The sequence below is a fragment of the Gracilinanus agilis genome, chromosome 2 (genome assembly GCF_016433145.1).
Source record: "Gracilinanus agilis isolate LMUSP501 chromosome 2, AgileGrace, whole genome shotgun sequence".
Lineage (NCBI taxonomy): Eukaryota > Metazoa > Chordata > Mammalia > Didelphimorphia > Didelphidae > Gracilinanus > Gracilinanus agilis.
In genome coordinates this window covers 518,891,622-518,909,887 of record NC_058131.1, presented here as the reverse complement: position 1 = coordinate 518,909,887, position 18,266 = coordinate 518,891,622, and the positions used below count along the sequence as shown (strand labels likewise).

General features: G+C 37.2%; 1 protein-coding gene across 1 annotated transcript in view; it reads left to right on the top strand.

The window, feature by feature from the left end:
• The window catches only part of HEATR5A (HEAT repeat containing 5A), a 169,100-nt gene that overhangs the window by 52,043 nt on the left and 98,791 nt on the right, over positions 1 to 18,266 (top strand). Inside the window, exons 13-15 of the mRNA XM_044665059.1 lie at positions 8,102 to 8,211; positions 11,678 to 11,841; positions 11,937 to 12,112. Coding sequence (XP_044520994.1) covers positions 8,102 to 8,211; positions 11,678 to 11,841; positions 11,937 to 12,112 — 450 coding nt within the window. The remainder of the gene's footprint in view (positions 1 to 8,101; positions 8,212 to 11,677; positions 11,842 to 11,936; positions 12,113 to 18,266) is intronic.

The window sequence follows — 18,266 nt, the reverse complement described above, 5'->3', positions numbered from 1 at the left end:
GTCTCCCTTTTCATCTTTGATACTATCAATTTGGTTTTCTTCTTTCCTTTTTTTTATTAGATTGACCAGTACTTTGTCTATTTTATCTGATTTTTCAAAGTACCAGCTTCTAGTCTTATTTATTAATTCAATAGTTCTTTTACTTTCGATTTTATTAATTTCTCCCTTGGTTTTTAGTATTTCTAATTTAGTTTTCATCTGGGGATTTTTAATTTGCTCACTTTCTAATTTTTTGAGTTGCATGCCCAATTCATTGATCTCTGCCCTCCTTAATTTGTTAATATATGCACTCAAGGATATAAATTTCCCCCTGAGTACTGCCTTGGCTGCATCCCACAGAGTTTGGTAGGATGTCTCATCATTGTTATTTTCTTCAATGAAATTGTTGATTGTTTCTATGATTCCTTCTTTGACAAATTGGTTTTGAAGAATCATATTATTTAATTTCCAATTAGTTTTTGATTTTCCTGTCCAAGTGCCCTCACTAATTATTATTTTTATTACATTATGATCTGAGAAGGTTACATTTATTATTTCTGCTCGTTTGCATTTGTTTGCAATGATTCTATGCCCTATAACATGGTCAATCTTTGTGAATGTGCCATGTGCAGCTGAGAAGAAGGTGTATTCCTTTTTGTCCCTATTTATTTTTCTCCACATATCAATTAGATCTAATTTTTCTAGGACATCATTCACCTCTCTTACCTTTTTCTTATTTATTTTTCGGTTTGATTTATCTAGATCTGACAGAGGGATATTTAGATCTCCCACTAGTATGGTTTTACTATCTATTTCCTTCTTGAGCTCTGCCAGTTTCTCCTTTATGAATTTGGGTGCTATGCCACTTGGTGCATACATATTGAGCAGTGTTATTTCCTCATTGTTTATACTGCCTTTAATCAGGATGTAATGACCTTCCCTGTCTTTTTTAATCATATCTATTTTTACTTTGGCTTTGTCAGAAATCATAATAGCCACTCCTGCCTTCTTTTTCTCATTTGATGCCCAAAAGATTTTGCTCAGACCTTGAACCTTAAACTTGTGTATGTCCACCCGCCTCATATGTGTTATAAGTTTTCTTTCTTTCCCCTCTGTATCTTATTTACCTTTTCAGGTTTCTCTCGATTTTTGTGGTTGGATATCAAACTTTCCATTTAGCCCTGGTCTTTTCTGTGCAAATACTTGGAATTCTTCAATTTTGTTGAATGCCCATACTTTCCCCTGGAAATATATAGTCAGTTTTGATGGGTAGTTGATCCGTGGTTGCAGGCCCAGCTCTCTTGCCTTTCTGAATATTGTATTCCACGCCTTGCGGTCTTTTAGCGTTGAGGCTGCCAGATCCTGTGTGATCCTGATTGGTGCTCCTTGATATTTGAATTGTTTCTTTCTGGCTTCTTGTAAGATTTTTTCTTTTGCTTGGAAACTCTTGAATTTTGCAATGATATTTCTTGGTGTTTTCCTTTCTTGATCGAATGTAGTGGGTGTTCTATGGATTCTTTCAATGTCTATGTTGCCCTCTTGTAGGACTTCAGGGCAATTTTGCTGAATTATTTCTGTTAGTATGGAGTCCAGGTTTCTATTAATTTCTGGTTTTTCTGGAAGACCGATTATTCTCAAATTGTCTCTTCTCGACCGGTTTTCTTGGTCTGTCACTCTCTCATTGAGATATTTCATGTTTCCTTCTATTTTTTCAGTCTTTTGGCTTTGTTTTATTTGTTCTTGTTGTCTTGAGAGATCATTAGTTTCTACTTGCTCAATTCTAGCCTTTAGGGATTGATTTTCGGCTATAATCTTTCGGTTTTCGGCCATAATCTTCTGGTTTTCGGCCATAATCTTCTGGTTTTCGGCCATAATCTTCTGGTATTCCTTTTCAATCTGGTCATTTCTGGAGTTCAATTTGCTTATCAGTTCATTTGGTTTCTGAGCCTCACTTTCCAATTGCATGATTCTACCTTTTAAACAGTTATTTTCTTGCCAGATCTCTTCCATTTTCCTCAAAATCTCAGTTTTGAACTCTTCTATAGCTTGTGAGGAGTTTTCCTTATTTGAGGAGGGTCCGGATGCTTGTTTGTTCTCCTCCTCTGTTTGCTCGGTTGTCTGGATTTTCTCTGTGTAAAAGCTGTGAGTGTTAAAGACTTCTTTTTCTTGTTGTTATTCTTTCTCTTCTGAACTTCCTGAGGCTGAGTAGCCATTGTTAGCCCAGCAGCTTCTCAGGTTTATCCTTGCGCTCAGTGTCTGTCCGCGATCTATTGGCTCCTGAGGTCTGAGTTCTGGTTTTTTCCAAGGTCAAGCCCCCTGGTAGACCCCCTTGCTTGATCCTCTGCTGGAGGTTTCTTTACAAGTCTCAGGGCGCTGCTTCCACAGTCGTATACCCGTCCACACTGGTTCCCCACTTAGGCTTTAGTTCCTGGCTGTGTCTGCCTCCACCCACGCCTCCGCCAGTGCCTGCGTTCTGCTCAGCCTGCGCTGTGCGCCCTGCGTCCTGCTCCCGCGCTCAGATTTTCCCTGCGTTCTTTGGCTTAATGGGGTCCTAAGTCTTGCTGCTCTCAGGAACAGGCCCTGGAGCTGCCAATGACTTGATGGGTGCCCCAAACTTGCTCCATTTCTTTTTAGCTGGCTTCGGAGCTACAGGTGTTTTGTGTGTGTGTGTGGGGGGGTTGCTCAGCCCACGATTTCGTGAGGGCTGTTTCACCCTTTTATAGCATGGAAATGCCTCGATTCCACGTACCTTCCACGCTGTGCCCTGTTGTGGGGGTTCCTCTGTTCGTCTGGACTTGTTTTTATGTCCCCTTGAGGAGTTTTGTGTGTTTCGGTCAGGAGAGGTTAAGAGCTGCTTCTTACTCTCCCGCCATCTTAACCCGGAACCTCTGTGTTTCCTTTAACAAGCTGTTGATTCTTTTTTCATGATTTTCCTATATCACTCATTTCTTTTCCCAATTTTTCTTCTACTTCTCTGAATTGATTTTTAAAATCCTTTTTGAGGCCCCCCATTCATTATTTATGGACTTGAAACCAATAATGTTTTTCTTGGAGGCTTTAGATACAATAGTATTGTCATTGTTGCCTTCTTCTGAGTTTGTATTTTGGTCTAATCTGTCACCAAAATAACTTTCTGTGCTGAGTTTCTTTATTTGTTATTTTCTCATTTTCTAGCCTTTTTCTTTTCTTTTTTCTTTTTTAATTTTTTTGTTTGTTTTTAAAAAAATTCAATTTAATTATTTTAGAGTGTTTTCCCATGGTTACATGATTCATATTCTTTTCCTCCCCTCCTCCCTCCATCCTCCCAGAGCCGACAAGCAGTTCCACTGGGTTTTACATGTATCATTGATCAAAAGTTTTTTCTTTTGTGTTTCTACTCCCACAGTTCTTTCTCTGGATGTGAATAGTGTTCTTTCTCATAAGTCCCTCAGAATTGTCCAGGATCATTGCATTGCTGCTAGTAGAGAAGTCCATTATGCTCAATTGTGCTACGGTGTTTCAGGCTCTATGTACAATATTCTCCTGGTTCTGTTCCTTTTGCTCTGCATCAATTCCTGGAGGTTATTCCTGTTCACATGGAGTTCCTCCAGTTCTTTATTCCTTTCAGCACAAGAGTATTCCATCACCATCAGATGCTACAATTTGTTCAGCCATTCTCCAATCGAAGGGCATTCCCTCATTTTCCAATTTTTTGCAACCACAAAGAGTGCGGCTGTAAATATTTTTGTACATTTATTTTTCCTTATTATCTCTTTGAGATATCAACCCAGCAGTGGTATGGCTGGATCAAAAAGCATAGCCCTTTTCTTTTAACTTTAAAAAGCTCTTGTAGGATGGAACTAAAAAGACAGAGATGGACCATTTGATCTCTACCAAATTACACTCCAAAAAACTATAATATAATGCCTCAGAATGAACTCTGGAACAGCATAACTCACAAAAAAGATGAAATGAGTAATTTTTCAGCCCAAGACAATTCATTAGGCTAGCTCAAAGGATCTAGTACATCATGGTCAGGTGAAACACAAAGCAGCTTACCAAGACAGGGCCCACTGCAGCAACAGGTCTTGGGGTGCAGCTAAAGCAGCAGCAAAGGCTTCCATAGCTCTCAGCCACAGACTGTAAAGGGAATCAGATAATTGCTCAGAAAAATATTATAGGGATCCCTTTTTTGGTTCTTGTTCAACTACCCATATACAGATCTAGGAAGCAGTCTTGGGACACACAAGAAGGAAAGAAAAGGAAGGAAGAAATAAAGTTATGTTGCTCTGGAATTCATTTTGAGGCATCATATCATAGTTTTATGAGAGTAATTTGGTAATGATCAGTTATGTGCATGTGCATGTATCTTCTCTACCATCTTGGTTCCACCCCTACTTAATATAGGTTCTAAGACAGAAGATAAGGGTTTTTTAACAGAGAGAAAATTAGTTACTTTCGTGAGAGCAGTAACATTTGAATGACAGGATCTTGTGATCATATTGCAGTGGAGTGATTGAGTTTGTAAGGAGAGAAAACATGGGCAAAAAACTTAAAGCAACTTTTTCTAGGAGTTTGAGAAAGGAAAGAGAATTTAGGAATTAGAAGGGATGATAGGTCTAGTGGAGCATTTTTTTTAAGGATGATTCTTGGGCATCTCTCAAGTGACCTTGTAATAGACATGATGTCCTGTGAAGCACTTGGGCAACTCACTTTATGGCAGACACAAACAATAGGAGGGAGTGTTTCAGGGAATCTGGAGGCAGGAGGCAGTTTATCTCCAGGGTTGGAGTTGGTGATATTATGGTGAGGTGCATCAAAAGCTTGATCAAGAAGCAGTGGTCTTATATGAGAGAAAACTTGTTATAATTAAATAGAGAGGTAACCTCCAACTTGGAAACTGTTGGGTTCAAGTTGTGCCTCTGATACATACTGGTTGCATGACATTGGGTAAGTCATTTATCTTTCAGGACTCCAGGCAATTCAGAGATTATAAGATGCAGAATAATTTTTCCCAGCTGCGTTGGTAGAGGGAAATTTCCTTACTGCCGATTAACTACACAAATGAAGTCACAGCCCTCATTACCCTTCCCCTCACCAAATGTCTAAGGAACTGTGCCAAGTACTAGAGATGTAAAAAGTAAAAGCAATGTGGTCCCTGGACTCTTGAGGCACTTATGTCTAGACAGATATGCAAAAGCAGATACATGATATATAGGGTATAGAGTATGATGTGGATAAAGAAAAAATCCACATGCAGTGCTCTAAGGAATTTTAAAGAGAGAAAGAGGTCACTTTCTGGTGGAGTTACAATGGCTTCATAGAGTAAAGAGGGTCTGTCTTAGGGTGTACCAGTGGAAATCAAGATTTGAGTGAAAAAATTTTAGAGATAGTAAGCAGAATTTAGTGATTGACTTAAGATGAGAAATGAGAGAGAAGTTGAAAGCCAAAATAGCAACAAAGTTTAGAACTCTTAAGAGTTATGAATAGTAAGAAAGAAAAGGCAGATATTTAGGGAATGATGACCTTAGTTTGTATTTGTAGTATGTTAAGTGCTGTAATACCTAGGGAGAGATTTCCTTTAAGAAGTTGGAGGGAACTAGGTGACTCAGTGGATAAGAGTACCAGGCCTGGAGATAGAAGGTCCTGGATTTAAATCTGGCCTCAGACATTTCCTAGTTGTGTGACTCTGGGCAAGCCACTTAACCCTAATTTCCTAGCCCTTAACTCTTCTATCCAACCATTCTGGAAGGCAATTTGGAACTATGCCCAAAGAGCTTTAAATTACTGTCTGCCCTTTGACCCAGCCATACCACTGCTGGGTCTATACCCCAAAGAGATAATAAGGAAAACTACTTGTACAAAAATATTTGTAGCTGTGCTCTTTATGGTGGCAAAAAATTGAAAAATGAGGGAATGCCCTTCGATTGGGGAACAGCTGAACAAATTGTGGTATCTGATGGTGATGGAATACTCTTGTGCTGAAAGGAATAATGAACTGGAGGAATTCCATGTGAACTGGAATGACCTCCAGGAATTGATGCAGAGCAAAAGGAACAGAACCAGGAGAACATTGTACACAAAGACTGAAACACTGTGGCATAATTGAATGTAATGGACTTCTCTACTAGCAGCAATGCAATGAACCAGGACAATTCTGAGGGACTTAAGAGAAAGAATGCTATCCACCTCTAGAGAAAGAACTGTCGAAGTAGAAACACAAAAGAAAAAACATTTCCTCAATCATGTTTTGATGGGGATATGATTGGGTTATGTCGACTCTAAATGATCGCTCTATTACAAATATTAATATGAAAGTAAGTCTTGATTAATGATACATGTAAAACCCAGTAGAATTGCTTGTTGGCTCTGGGAGGGTGGAGGGAGGAGGGGAGGGAAAGAATATGAATCAAGTAACAATGACAAAACATTCTAAACAAAATAAATAAATACATAAATTCCTTTAAAAAGTTGTAATGAAGGCCCTCGCTTTGTGATATAGATTTAACAATCAGATTAGAAATAATAATAAAAACTGTAAGAGTAAATTCGATTGCAAAAGGAAAGCGTATAAATCGAAAAGAAGAGAGCCAAAGACAAATGTTTGAAGGACAAACAAAAGGAAAAAGAAGACCAGATTTCTGAAGCTAAAGAGAATATCTAGTAGTAAGTTGTAGTCAATAATGTAAGTGCAATTGTAACTAGTATGGTAGATGGGAGTGTTTTTGTAGAATTTTTAAAAACCTGAACATATTGATAGGCAGGTGGCAAGTTGCCAGTGGAATAAAAAAGAATGAGGGGAAAAGGATGAATGCTGGTTCAGGATTCTAGAGCAGGCAAGTTGTTTAGGACACCTTAAGTCATCCATGAATCATCCATGCTCTTCCCCTAAAACATAAAGTCAAGGAAGGAAAAAGTATCCAAGAGGAGGAGGAGGAGGAGATGGTTAGCATTGTCAAAAGTTGCAGAGGGATCAACAGAGATGAGATCGAGATTGCCATTAGATATAGACATTAAGACAATTTTGGTTAACCTTGAAGAGAGACGTTTCAGTGGATTGATAGCATTGGAAGCCAGACTGCAAAAGGTTGAGAAGTAAGAGGAAGGAGGAATTGAAGTCAAGGATTGTAACTGTATTATAAAAGAAATTTGGCTGGATTTAAAATTGAGTAACATAGCAAGGTCAGTTGAAGACTTTAAGGTTGAGGAAGCTATGAGCAGATTTACAGATAGCAAGGAAAAAGGCAATAAATAGGTAAGGAGAAATTAAAGTTTGGGGTTAGGGTCAGGTGAAAGGCTGAGCTTCTAGAAAAGATCAGAAGGAATATAATTAAAAGCACAAATGGAGAAGTTGGCCTTGATGAGAAAGGGTAACCTTATTGTTAGAAATAACAGCAAAAAAAAGAAAGAAAAAAAAAAAAGAATAGGGGGGATGACATGAAAAGAAAAAAGGGGAAACTCCCCACAAGCAACTACAAATTTTTTCAGTAAAATAAAAGGTCCTCTTCTAATATAGTATAGGAAAATCAAAGAGAAGTTTGCAACAGCCACTTCAGAAAATATAATAGTCATTCAGAGAAGGATTTAAGAACTGAATGCAGCACTGAGGTCACAGTTAAGATTAAGTAGTGTAACTATTTTTTATCCTGAGGTTAATATTGTCTAAATCTAGTCAGTACAGTTGTGTGATTTCCTCCAGCAGAATTCAGCAACCCAAGAAAAGGAGCAGAGAAAGCATACGTGAGAATAACCAGCATTGTTTGGTAAGGCTTGAAGAGCAGTAGAACTAGAATAAGAGAAGGATTCATGGAGAGCATGGCCTCTTGAGCTGGTCTTCGAAGTATTTCAGCACATATTCAGAAAATGTGCAGAGTATTCTAAGCATAATGGATAGTTTCCTTCATGAGATTATTTCAATCAATTATCTATAGCCTGAGGAGTTATGAGTAGAAAATACTTAAAATACACCTAGCTAATTCACGTTTTTGGATCATTTCATCATTGATAATAGGGATTGTTTCATTCCTTGTGCTTATATTTGCACTGTACCCAGCATACTACCTGGCATATATAGTAGAAGTTTTTGATTAATTATCCATTCAGTGTAACATAATTTATACACTGAAAATCTACTTTTTTTTAGACTTTCTTCAATACAGAAAACATACGGAAGTCCTCTGAAAACCCCATCAATGATTTACAGACAAAGACTTTATGAATTATTGGCATTATTACCTCCTGAGATCTACACAGGTATGTGCTTTGGGTAGAAATGGATGCTACTGTTTCATAACTTTTTATCATGCATCAGGGATATGGTTCCTTGTTTCCAAGGAATTCATGATATTTTAGTAGTAAATTTCATTTTCCATAGTATATTTCTTTAATGTAAATAGAGTACATTAAAAAAAAGCAAAATTACTACCAGCTCTGGACTTCGAGACTACCTTTCATTTTGGGGGGGAAAAAAATCAATGCAAATCACTCAAGAGTTAGTCAAAGGCATATCTTTAATGAATTCTGGGTGAGATTGTTACAAGAATTAGGCTTGAATCCACTCTCTCATAGAGTACTCATAGAGTACTTCTTATGAAAGAAAAATAAGAATATATTGATATTATTATAGTGTAGCTCAGTGATGGGCAAACTACAGCCTGCGGGCCAGATGCGGCCCCCTAAAATGTTCTATCTGGCCATGCGATGTTATTCCTAATCTAATGAATACAGTGAGTAGGATACAATACAAGGAAACTTCGAAAGAATTGCCTTAGAAAAAGACTGACAGATGAGCATTTCCTTTCCTTTGGCCCCCCTTTATAAAGTTTGCCCATCACTGGTGTAGCCAAAAGCTTTCTGTTAATTTGCTAACTTTTTATACTTTATTTGCTTTTGTACCTAGTTTTCAGTTTGGTTATTTATAAATATTCTCCACAAAATTCCTATTCTACTGCCTCATTGTGTCTTGAAGGTGACTGAATTCTATTAGTTTATGCCAGCAGAACCTGAGACAAAGCTTCAAGGACTTTTAATGTGGGCTTTAGTGTCTCTGGCCCAGGATCAGTTAGTTGAGTTGGAAGAAACTCTTCACACAGTTGGCCTAGTGATGACAAATATTTCAAACACAGCAATTCTCAAAAAATACATCTATTAAGACTTAATCCTGGAACAACTAGGTGGCACAGTGGATAGAGCACCAGACCTGGAGTTGGAAGGAGCTGGGTTCAAATATGACCTCAGCTACTTCTTAGCTGTATAACCCTAGACAAGTCACTTAATCCTTTGGCCTTGCCCTACCTTTTGTCTTAGAGTTGTTGCTGAAAGAAAGTAAGGTTTTTTTTAAAAAGACATAATCCTGAATATTTTATATTTCAAAGTCATGATATCCTAATTGAGATAAAAATAATATTTATAGAATAAAAATAACAATAATGATTAAGATTCACATTTATAACTAATAGTGCTTTTGTCATAAACACTCTAATAACTAATTGTTGTAGTAGTAGTAGTAATTTACAATTAAAGTGTGGGACTGTGGGAAGAATTAGTCATAAGATCTAGATTTACCTCCCTAGGTTTGAATTATTAACTCTACATGGTCACCTATATGGCCTTGGACAAGTGCTATAACCTCTCCAAGGCTCCTCAGTAGTAAAGGGGAGGGGGATTGTTTGTAGATGATCTCTAAGGCTCCTTCTAGCTCTTGATTTTGTGAGACCTGTAGAGGTTAATGGATCCCCGGTGCACCCATGTCTTCCTGCTTTCATACTAATGATGCTCTTATCCCTCTACTAGGCTTAGTCAAGTTGAGATTCATGCACATGTAGGATTTTGACAGTAGAAAATTTACCATTAAAACATCAACAGGGAGCAGCTTGGTGGCTCCGTGGATTGAGAGCCAGGCTTAGAGATGACAAATTCTGGGTTCCAATCTGGCCTCAGACACTTCCTAGCTATGTGAACCTAGGCAAGTCACTTAACCCCCATTGCTGGAGAGAACCTAGCAGAAGTCAGTCAAGATGGTAAGGGACCTCAAATTCCTGGCATAGAAGATCAAGTAAATTGGGAATATTTAACCTGGAAAAGAAAGGAAATTGGAAGGTCTTATAGATGTCTTCAAGTGTTTGAAAGACTGACCAAGAAGAGGGACTAACCTAGTTCTATTTGCCCCAGAGAGCATGATTGAAGTGAAAGTTACAAAGAAGCAAATTTAAAGATGAAAGGGAAACATTACTAATAATGTGAGCTGTCCTGGGTGGGATGAGAGGCACTTGTTCCTTCTTGTGGGAAACCTTCAGGAAAAGTTATCATTTGTTGAGTTTATGGTAGAGCAGTTCTTTTTTTATTTGCATGCTGGATTGGGAAACCTTGGGAGTCCTGTCATACACTCCAAATCTAAATTGCTATAAGATAGTATTGAGTGTCAGAATATTGCAGGAGCCATTTTAAAATTATCTTTAAATGTCAATATCTATTTTAAGAACTTTTCAGTGTATTTTAATTTAATTTATTAATGAAGAATATTTTATTTCCTAAAAGCATTGCTTCAAATTACCTACAAAGTTCTGTTAGGTAAGAAGAAAAACTGTAACCCTAATGAGGATCTGTTAGCAGAACAGATTTGTGTTGCCAGAATTCTTCTTCTTTTTTTTTTTTGAACCCTGCTTACATTTCTATTTATCTGTTTCAATATACTTGCATATAATTAGATGTAAAGGTAATATTAATGCACAAATGTTGCCCTTTCTAAGAAGATCGGCTTTGCAAACAGCCATATTTATCAAAAAATCAATAAGTGATTTTCCACAGTACTTTAGAATACTCTGCTTTATAAAAAGGGGCATTAAAGAATTCTTTCTCTTGTATATTTAGTTATAGTACATTAGCTACTTGACAATTGTTTGGAGTGGGCCTAGCATCAAAGACAATTTTGGTAGTATATAAGTTAAACTTTTAAGATTAAAAATATCTTCCCCCAAAATTGTAATCAGATTACACACTACTGCATAGAGTAAAGCTTTAAAAGTGAGGAGCTTTATTACAATTTAATGTTAATTAAATGAAATAACCACTTGATATTTTACTGTAAATTGATAGAAAATTAGCTGATTCATAAGGATAATTTATACACATCTTTTTTGAGGAATATATATTTCAAACAAGTACAACTAGAACATTTAGCCTTTGCTGTCCTTCATGTACTTCAATAATAGCATTGACAGAAGATTATGTTCTTTAAATTTTTTTGTAATAGTTGTGATGGATTTCTGCTGATCAGTTCACATCTCTCCCTTGATACCCCATATAACCAGTAGCACATTTGAAACACATATTTTTAAGATGGTTTTCAGGTTTGTAGGAAAAGTGTTTTGCCCATGGAATACAACAAAACTAACCTGACCCAAAAAGAGGTAATACATAGCTTTGGAGTCCGGAAGATCAGGGCTCAAATCCTTACTCTGATACATCCTAGCTTTATAGCTGTAGATAAGTCATTTAATCTCTTAGGACCCTAGGGTATTCTCTGTTTGAATTACAGATGTCATGCTAATCTGCCTTAGTAGAAAAGGTTTCCAAATTGTAAATTCCTCACACTGATGAAGCCATAGGTCTGGACAAGAAAAGAAACTTGACCCTTTCAAAGATAAAATTCATTGTCTATGTTTAACAATAATTGATTAAATATTAATTTCTTTTACTCTTTTTTTTTTTGGCTCATCAGGAAGCCTCTGTGTTATTCTTAAAGAATTGGCTGCAGATCTGACTGCTTCTGATACCCAGATGGCAGCATCCACATTCTTACTTCCATCCCTCTGTCACCAGGACGATCTTTTATTACTAAGTCCTTTACTACAAGAAACTGACCACAGATTTATTGAAGAACAGGTAAAGTTCATTCTCAAATGGTTCTTGGTTAAGTTCTGGATAATGTCAATTTGGATACCATGGTTAACAAGCTTTATTTATCATTTTTTCTTTAGCTCCTTCTTGGAAATGGCATTGCTTGTGGAAGCCTGGAGTATGACCCATTTTCAATATATGAACATGGTATAGAAGGGGATTCAGTACCTAAGCCCCTACCGCCAACGTTTTCACTTATCAGCTCTGCAGCCAGGCTTTTTGGAATTGTATGTGCCCATGTAGGAGAAACTCAAAGGTAAACATTTTGAATCTCTTGAATAAACACATGGCTTCAACTTCAACATGAAAATATGTTATGTAACTGTTGAATATTTGATAGAAAAATGAATAAGAAGATCACACTGTTTGTCAATCTGTACACATCTTGGGTTTAAAGAAGTTGATAGATCTATGTGATAAAAAAGTATTGTGTTATATATGAGATATTTTTTGAGCATGTACTCTTATACATGTAACTGTGCTAAGTCCCATTAGGAATGCAAAGTATAACATTTTATAGAACTTATAGTCTAGTTGGGGAGAAGGGACATACCTAGATACTTGAAAAGATAGATAACATTACAAACCTATGATCTGAACTCCACAGCAGAGACAGTTAACTTAAAGGAGTGAAGAGATCACTTTGGGCTGAAATGGTCATCGAAGGCTTCATAGAGAAAAGAGGATATCCTGGAAATTTTTTATATTTTAAGACATAATTTAGGACAAAAATTTTATGACAATAATTGACATTGGTCAAAGGATCAAAATTGTATCCTAATAACTGAAGGATTTAGATGTGTAGCACTAGAAAGAGAATGCCACTATGTTTTTGATAGGCAAAGAGAAAAATTAGCTAAGAAATGATTTTAGGAAGTATTGTTTTCACTTTAAATTTGTTTTTTTGGTTTTTTAAAACCTATACCTTCCATCTTAGAATCAATACTGTGTATTGGTTCTAAAGCAGAAGATTTCTAAGGTGAGAGTTGTCAATGGGAGTTAAGTGACTTGCCTAGGTTCACTAGGAAATGTCTGAGACCAAATTTGAACCCAGGACCTATCATCTCTGGGTCTGGCTCTCAATCCACTGAGCCACCTAGTTTCCCCCTTTAGTTTGGTTTTGACATGAACCTTGAACCTAAATAATTTGACATCCTCATCCTAGTAACTACTGAGAAGTTTCTGTTCATAGCCATAATCCAGTTATAACTTAAATAGGATGAATTTTTGTGACTGTCCCTTTTAGAGTAGCACTGTTTAAAATATATTTCTACTGGAGGTGGGGCCAAGATGGCAGCTTGGTAGCAGTATAAGCTGAAACTGCTCTGAGAATCCTTCCAAACCAATCTTTAAAACCACCTCAAGACAACAAGAGTCAAAAACCAACAACAAGACAGAGAGAGGAGCCTCTCCTGCAGAAAACAACGTGAAAGACAGGCAGAGAAAGTTGATTTTCATAGAATAACCAAAAGTAAAATTGCACACAGAGAAGTGCTAGCCAACCACCCCTCACTAACTGCATCAAGTTCTGAGCCTGGGCATAGGCCTGTAAAATTTAAATTAATATCAGTAATTCCAGGTTCTTATTTTTCCATAGGGTTTTATTAATAATCACTTGAAGTAGAAAAAAATAAAAAGGATAGAAGTATAAGGCCTAATTTTCTAACCTAACTGACCAGTGTGTGGATTCTCTAACCTGGTTCCCAGCCTCCTTATCTGCGTTCCAGGAAAAAGAGGTCAGTTAGGTTAGAAAATTAGACTTTATACTTATATCCTTTTTATTTTTTCTACTTCAAGTGATTATTAATAAAACTCTATGGAAAAATAAGAACCTGGAGTTATTTAATTTATTTTAAATTTTATAGGCCAACTTTGGGATCCTGGGACCTGCCTATACAAATAACAAAACACCCCACCCCCACCCCCTAGAGTCCCATGCACTGGCACCAGTGTGCTATGAGGCGCAGAAGTCCATAGCATTTGGCCCTTTCAAGCCTGTGCTGCAGAAGCCCTAGTCCCAGTGCAAAATAGCTAAGAGTGCTAAGTCCCACAAGCCATCAGCAGAAGAGACAGAATTAGCAGCTTTTAGAACTCTTAATCCACAGGCAAAAAAAAAACAAAACAACAACAATAAAAAAAACTGAGAAAATGAGCAAACAGTAAAAACAAACACCTAACCATAGAAAATTTCTATAGAGACATACAAAGCAGAGTCAGCAGGAGATCTTAGGCACTAGAAGAACTCAAAAAGGAATTCAAAAATCAAATAAGACAAGTGGAAGAAAAATGGTGAAAAAATGAAAATAATGCAATAAGAAAATAATAGCTTAAAAAGCAAAATGTATTAACTGGAAAAAGAGGCACAAAAATCCAATGAAGAAGAGTTTCTTAAAAAAACAAAATTGACCAACTGGAAAAAGAGGCAAAAAAAAATCCATTGAAGAGAAGTATCTTGAAAAGTAGAATAGACCAAATGGAAAATGAGGATCAAAAGGTCATGGAAGAAATTCAGTCTTTAAAAATTAGAACTGGGGGTGGGGGGGCGGTGTGTGCAGCTGGCTAGCTCAGTGGATTGAGAGCCAGGCCTAGAGAGAGGAGGTCCTAGGTTCAAATCTGACCTCAGACACTTCCTAGCTATGTGACCCTGAGCAAGTCACTTAACCCCCATTGCCTAGCCCTTACCATTCTTCTGCCTTGGAGCCAATACACAATAATGCATGTAGCCAGAAAGGAACAATTCAGATATCATGGAGCCCCAGTCAGGATTGCGCAAGATCTGACAGATTCCACATTGAAGGACTGGAAGGCTTGGAATATGATATTTTGGAAGTCAAGGGAACTAGGTTTACAAACAAGAATCACCTATTCATCAAAACTGACTATATTCTTTCAGGGAAAGTATGGTCATTTACTAAAATGGACAATTTCTAAGCATTCCTGAAGAAAAGACCAGATATAAACAGAAATTTTGATGCCCAAATGCAAAATTCAAGAGAAACATAAAAAGATAAATAAGAAAGAAAAAATTTAAGAGTTTCAATAAGGTCAAATTGTTTATATTCTACATAGAAAGATAACATTTGTAACTTGAAATTTTTTATCATTATCAAGATAGTTAGAAGTATACATAGAGGGTATGATAGTAAGCAGTTTAGGATGATATGCAAAAAGAAAATCAAGGGACGGAAAAGAGGATTGCACTAAGAAAAATGGGAAGAGAGAAGTAAAATGGGATAAATTATATCACATAAAGAGACAATGGGGCAACTATGACAGTGGAGGGGAGAATGAAGGTGGCGACAGCTAATATTTAAACCTTACTCTCATTGGAATTGGCTCAGAAAGGGAAGAACAGCTAGATTCATTGGAATGTAGAATTCTGTCTTACCCTATAGAGATACCCTGTAGAGAAGTGGAAGGGGAATAAGAAGGTTGGTGCTGGGAAGGGGAGTAATATAAGGGAGGTGGGACATGAGTAAAAGCAAAACACCGGTGTGTAGGGAAAGAGTGAAAGGAGAAAAGGCAGAATTAAAATATATTTGTATTATCATATTAAACTATATTATGGGGGCAGCTAAGTAGCTCAGTGGATTGAGAGTCAGGCCCAGAGTTGAGAGGTCTTGGGTTCAAATCTTGCTTCAGACACTTCCTAGCTGTGTGACCCTGGGCAAGTCACTTAACCCTCTTTGCCTAGCCCTTACCACTCTTCTGCCTTAGAACCAATACCCAGTATTGATTCTAAGATGGAAGATAAGATTCTTCAAAAACAAAAAAACAAATAAATAAATAAAAACAGCTATATTATGCTTTTCTAATGGTGAGAATAATACATATATTAAATTCTAAAGCATTTTGCAGTAGGCATAAATAATTTTAAAATATTTTTTTCAAAGTTGGGAAGCAATTAAAAAGGAAACATGCTACGTTAGATAAATATTCATTAGATATAGATGTGTTCAGTAGTTTGGGAAATATTAAGAGAAGTGGTCTGGATAGTAAAGTATATTGAGAAACTAGGTCATAAGCAATTATTTGCCATTTCCATTGAATTTCATTAGAGGACTAGGGAGAACAAACTGCACGAAGGCAACAGATGGGAAAGTTATCCCACTGTGCTTTGAATTTTAAAAGTTATAATGTTCATGATTGGATTCTATCTATAAATTTCCTCATTTTCTGACAGTTAAAGTGTAACACTTATTAAAGATTACTTGCTATTATTCACCCTCAGATCTTAAATTAAAAGAGGTTAATTAGAGAGTGATAGGCATTAAAAGCTTGGGGTTTTTGTTCAATGTGCCATACTTTCATTTTTTATGGCATTTTTGTTGCATACATACATTTGGTTCTTTTTTTTTTGCATATATGCCTTTTCCCTTTGGTTGCATTTTTTGGCACATGACACCCAGACTTGAAGAAATCCTAGTTAAAAATTAAATCAAAAAGTTGGGGCAGCTGGGTAGCTCAGTGGATTGAGAGCCAGGCCTAGAGACAGGAGGTCCTCAGACACTTCCCAGCTATGTGACCCTGGGCAAGTCACTTGACCCCCATTGCCTATCCTTACCACTCTTCTGCCTTGGAGCTAATACACAGTACTGACTTCAAGACAGAAGGTAAGGGTTTAAAAAAATTTTTTTTAAATCAAGAATAGAAAGTTGTTTTTCTCTGTTTCAATCCCACTACACTTGCAATAAGAAAATTTTTCATTTTTAGAGCATCTTAAATCCCAAAATGTAGGAATATTTTAGGTAAATAACTTTGTAGTTATTATAATTAATATTGGCAAGATATCGTGTTAAGACTCATATTATAGAATATCATTTAGTCAATCATTAAATAGTTTTTAAATGCCTACTGTATAACTGGCACTTTATTAAGCTTTGGGGATATGAAAAGAGGCAAAAGTCCCTGCCTTTGAGGAGCTCACAATCTAGGGAGGGAGCAACATAGAAACAGAAATAGAAACAAAAACAAGCTGTATACAGATTAAAATGGAAATAATTAACCGAGGGAAATGCCTAGAGGGACTGGGAAAGACTTTCTGTAAAAGATGAGAGTTGGTATTTAAAAGAAACCAGCAGAGCCAATAGAATTTAGACAGAGCATTCCAGGCATGGGAGGGACAGTCAGAGAGAATGCCTAGCTTTGAGAAAGGATGTATCTTGTTCATGGAATAGCAACAGCCAGGAGGTGTTATATTCTTAGTCTGGGAAGTGATGGATGCCACCTTGACTGACAGGGATGGCAGTTGGAGAGACTCAAAATGTTCCCAGGTGCTGTGAGCCAGGGGCAAATGTTGGTTGGCCCCAGGGTATAAATACCCCTGACAGTCACTTTGAGAGAAGTCTCTCTGGAGGTCTCTGGACAGGAGTCTCTGGACTGGGAAATCTCTGAGTGGGTGATTGAAAGGTGGCAGGGAGGTCTATGAAGAAGAAGGCAGGAATATCTCTGAAGCTATTTACTGATAGACTGTGAGAGCTAATGCATCACCAACACTGATAGTGAGAAAGCTGAGAGAATAAGATCATCAATACAGCTGCATCAATAGCTTCCCTATTCTCTGGCTTGGCTCTGGCCAGAGGGAGTGGGAGTGAGCAAATCTCCAGCTTTCACTTGATCAATAGCCTCCAGTCCTGATTATAGATAATAGATCAATAGGGTCTCCAATCTCCAATCCTTGTCCTTGTTATCCTTTCCCTGAGTATAGATAGTGTTCAACAAGTACCTTCCTGAGTGGTTTTTATATCAAGACCCTTGGGAAGGGAGTCAAACACAGTCAGATTCTAAACATCATCCAAGGCAAATCAATAGCCCAATACTAATCTATCCAGCCCCAGGTTGGACCTGGAAAGGTTACCCATCTATCTAACCTCTCGAGGGTCCTTCTTGGGCAACTGTTAGAAAGGGATAAATTACAGCAACAGTCAAGGGTGATCAGAGTTGATGTTCCTCTACTATCATCTGCAGCTGAGGAGATCATAGATACACATCATCAACATCATTGTAATCTATACATCTCCCTTGGATCCCCTTTTTGTTTATAACAGAGGTCATTGTTACTGGATTGAAGAGTCCAGCGAAGATAATAAATTGTAAGAAGACTGGAAAGAAACAGGTTTATACAGGACTTTGAATACTGAATAGTACATTTTGTATTTGATCCTGGAAGTGATAGGTAACCACTAGAATTTATTAAATAAGGGAGGTGACATGAAAACCACTTTGGTGCTTGAATGGAAGTCAGATTGGAGTGAGAAGAAACTCAAAGCAGCCAGACCCATCAACAAGCTATTGCAGCAGTAAAAGAAGATAAGAGCCTGCTCCAGGGTGGTAACAGTGTAAGAGGAAAAAAGGAGTATTCAAGAGATGTTACATAGGTGAAATCAGTGGGTGTTGACAACAAATTGCAT